This window comes from Rhinopithecus bieti, unplaced genomic scaffold (assembly GCF_001698545.2).
Source record: "Rhinopithecus bieti isolate Rb0 unplaced genomic scaffold, ASM169854v2 scaffold_2723, whole genome shotgun sequence".
NCBI classification, from domain to species: domain Eukaryota; kingdom Metazoa; phylum Chordata; class Mammalia; order Primates; family Cercopithecidae; genus Rhinopithecus; species Rhinopithecus bieti.
In genome coordinates, this window is record NW_016804119.1 from 5,422 (window position 1) to 7,521 (window position 2,100).

The 2,100-nt window shown below is 54.0% G+C and overlaps 1 protein-coding gene across 2 annotated transcripts in view; it reads right to left on the minus strand.

The window, feature by feature from the left end:
• Positions 1-2,100, minus strand: part of ARPC1B (actin related protein 2/3 complex subunit 1B) — a 22,762-nt gene that overhangs the window by 5,420 nt on the left and 15,242 nt on the right. For both annotated transcript variants that reach the window (XM_017864416.1, XM_017864408.1), the window contains exon 5: positions 825-932. In XM_017864416.1, the coding sequence (XP_017719905.1) occupies positions 825-932 (108 nt within the window). The remainder of the gene's footprint in view (positions 1-824; positions 933-2,100) is intronic.

Genomic DNA, 2,100 nt, shown 5'->3' on the forward strand with positions numbered 1-2,100 from the left:
GGGGGAGGGATAGCATTAGGAGATATACCTAATGTAAATGACGAGTTAATGGGTGCAGCATACCAACATGGCACATATATACATATGTAACAAACCTGCACAATTGTGCACATGTACCCTAGAACATAAAGTATAATAAAAAAATACGCTGGGTGCGGTGGCTCACGCCTGTAATCCCAGCACTTTGGGAGGCCAAGGCGGGCGGATCACGAGGTCAGGAGATCGAGACCATCCTGGCTAACACGGTGAAACCCCGTTTCTACTAAAAATACAAAAAATGAGCCGAGCTTGGTGGCGGGCGCCTGTAATACCAGCTACTCAGGAGGTTGAGGCAGGAGAATGGCGTGAGCCCTGGAGGCGGAGCTTGCAGTGAGCCAAGATCGTGCCACTGCACTCCAGCCTGGGCGATAGAGCGAGACTCCATCTCAAAAAATAAATAAATAAATAAATCCCATCTAGCTGGGAGTAGGTAGTCTTGCTTGGGAGGCTGAGAGGTCAGAGGATCACTTGAGCTCAGGATTTGGAGGCTGCAATCAGCTATGATTACACCACTGCATTCCAGCCTGGGCAACAGGACAAGCCCCTATCTCAAAAAAATAAAAGAGGTGAGCAGAGACATGTCCAGCTGAGACATGAAGGGTTCCCTGGGGACTAGAACCTTCAGCCGACGCCCAGGTGATCCACTGGTAGCATTTCTGGAGCGGGTCTAGAAGGTGGGGTGTAGAACTTTCAGGTGTGGCTCCCCCACCAGCCTCCAATCTCCGTTATGATGTCAGCAGTCAGTTAACATCAGCCCCGCCCTCCCCCATGGCGCCCTGTCTCACCGGCACTTGAAGTCACAGGAGCCAGCAGCCAGCAGCACGTTGTTGGGGTGCCAGTCTAGGCTGAGGACGGTGGAGCGGATGGGCTTCTTGATGTGCTTGCAAACCCACCTGGGCATGGTGGTCAGGCAGACAGGGAGAGAGGGACAGGCAGGTGGGACTCACAGACCTCAGCACCAGGGACTTCAGGCTCCCACTGCTCCCTACAGCCCACCAAAGACCCAGGAGAGAGGCAACTGGGCACTCCCAGCCCACAAGGCTCTCAGGGCCCTGGGGCGGCAGGGATGCGCTAGGTCGCTTCTGGAGTGGGAATTCTGTGCCCTCTATCCTTTGAGCCACACAGTCACCCTCGGGGCAGGCTCAGCAAAGTGATGCCACCATCAGAGGTCACACAGCTACTAACTGGCCATGGTGGGATGCAAATTTGGGTCTCTCAGATGCTCCTGCCTGGCCTCTGTCCTCAGCCATGCAGGGGAGAAGATTAAGAACTAAGACATGGACTGGCCACCATGGCTCACACCTGTAGTCTCAGCACTTTGGGAGGCTGAGGTGGGAAGGTTGCTTGAGGCCAGGAGTTCAAGACCAGCCTGGACAACTTGACGAGACCCTATCTCTACAAAATAAATAAATAAATAATTTGGGCCTGTAGTCTCAGCTACTCAGGAGGCTGAAGTGGTAGGATCACTTGAGCTCAGGAGGCTGAGGCTGCAGTGAGCTATGATCACAACACTGCACTCCAGCCTAAGCGACAGAACAAGACCTTGTCTCAAAAAAATATATATGGCCGGGCGCAGTGGTTCACGCCTGTACTCCCAGCACTTTGGGAGGCCAAGACAGGTGTACCACCTGAGGTTGAAAGTTCAAGACCAGCCTGGCCAACATGGAGAAGCCCCATCTCTACTAAAAAATACAAAATTAGCCGGGTGTGGTGGCGCGTGCCTGTAGTCCCAGCTACTCGGGAGGCCGAGGCAGGAGAATCGCTTGAACCTGGGAGGTGGAGGTTGCGGTAAGCTGAGATTGTGCCACTGCACCCCAGCGTGGACGACAGAGCAAGACTCTGTCTCAAAAAAAAAAAAGAAAAAATAAAATTGGCCGGGCGTGGTGGCTCACACCTGTAATCCCAGCACTTTGGGAGGTCGAGGTGGGTGGATCATGAGGTCAGGAGTTCAAGACCAACTTGGGGCCGGGCGCGGTGGCTCAAGCCTGTAATCCCAGCACTTTGGGAGGCCGAGACGGGCGGATCACGAGGTCAGGAGATCGAGACCATCCTGGCTAACAC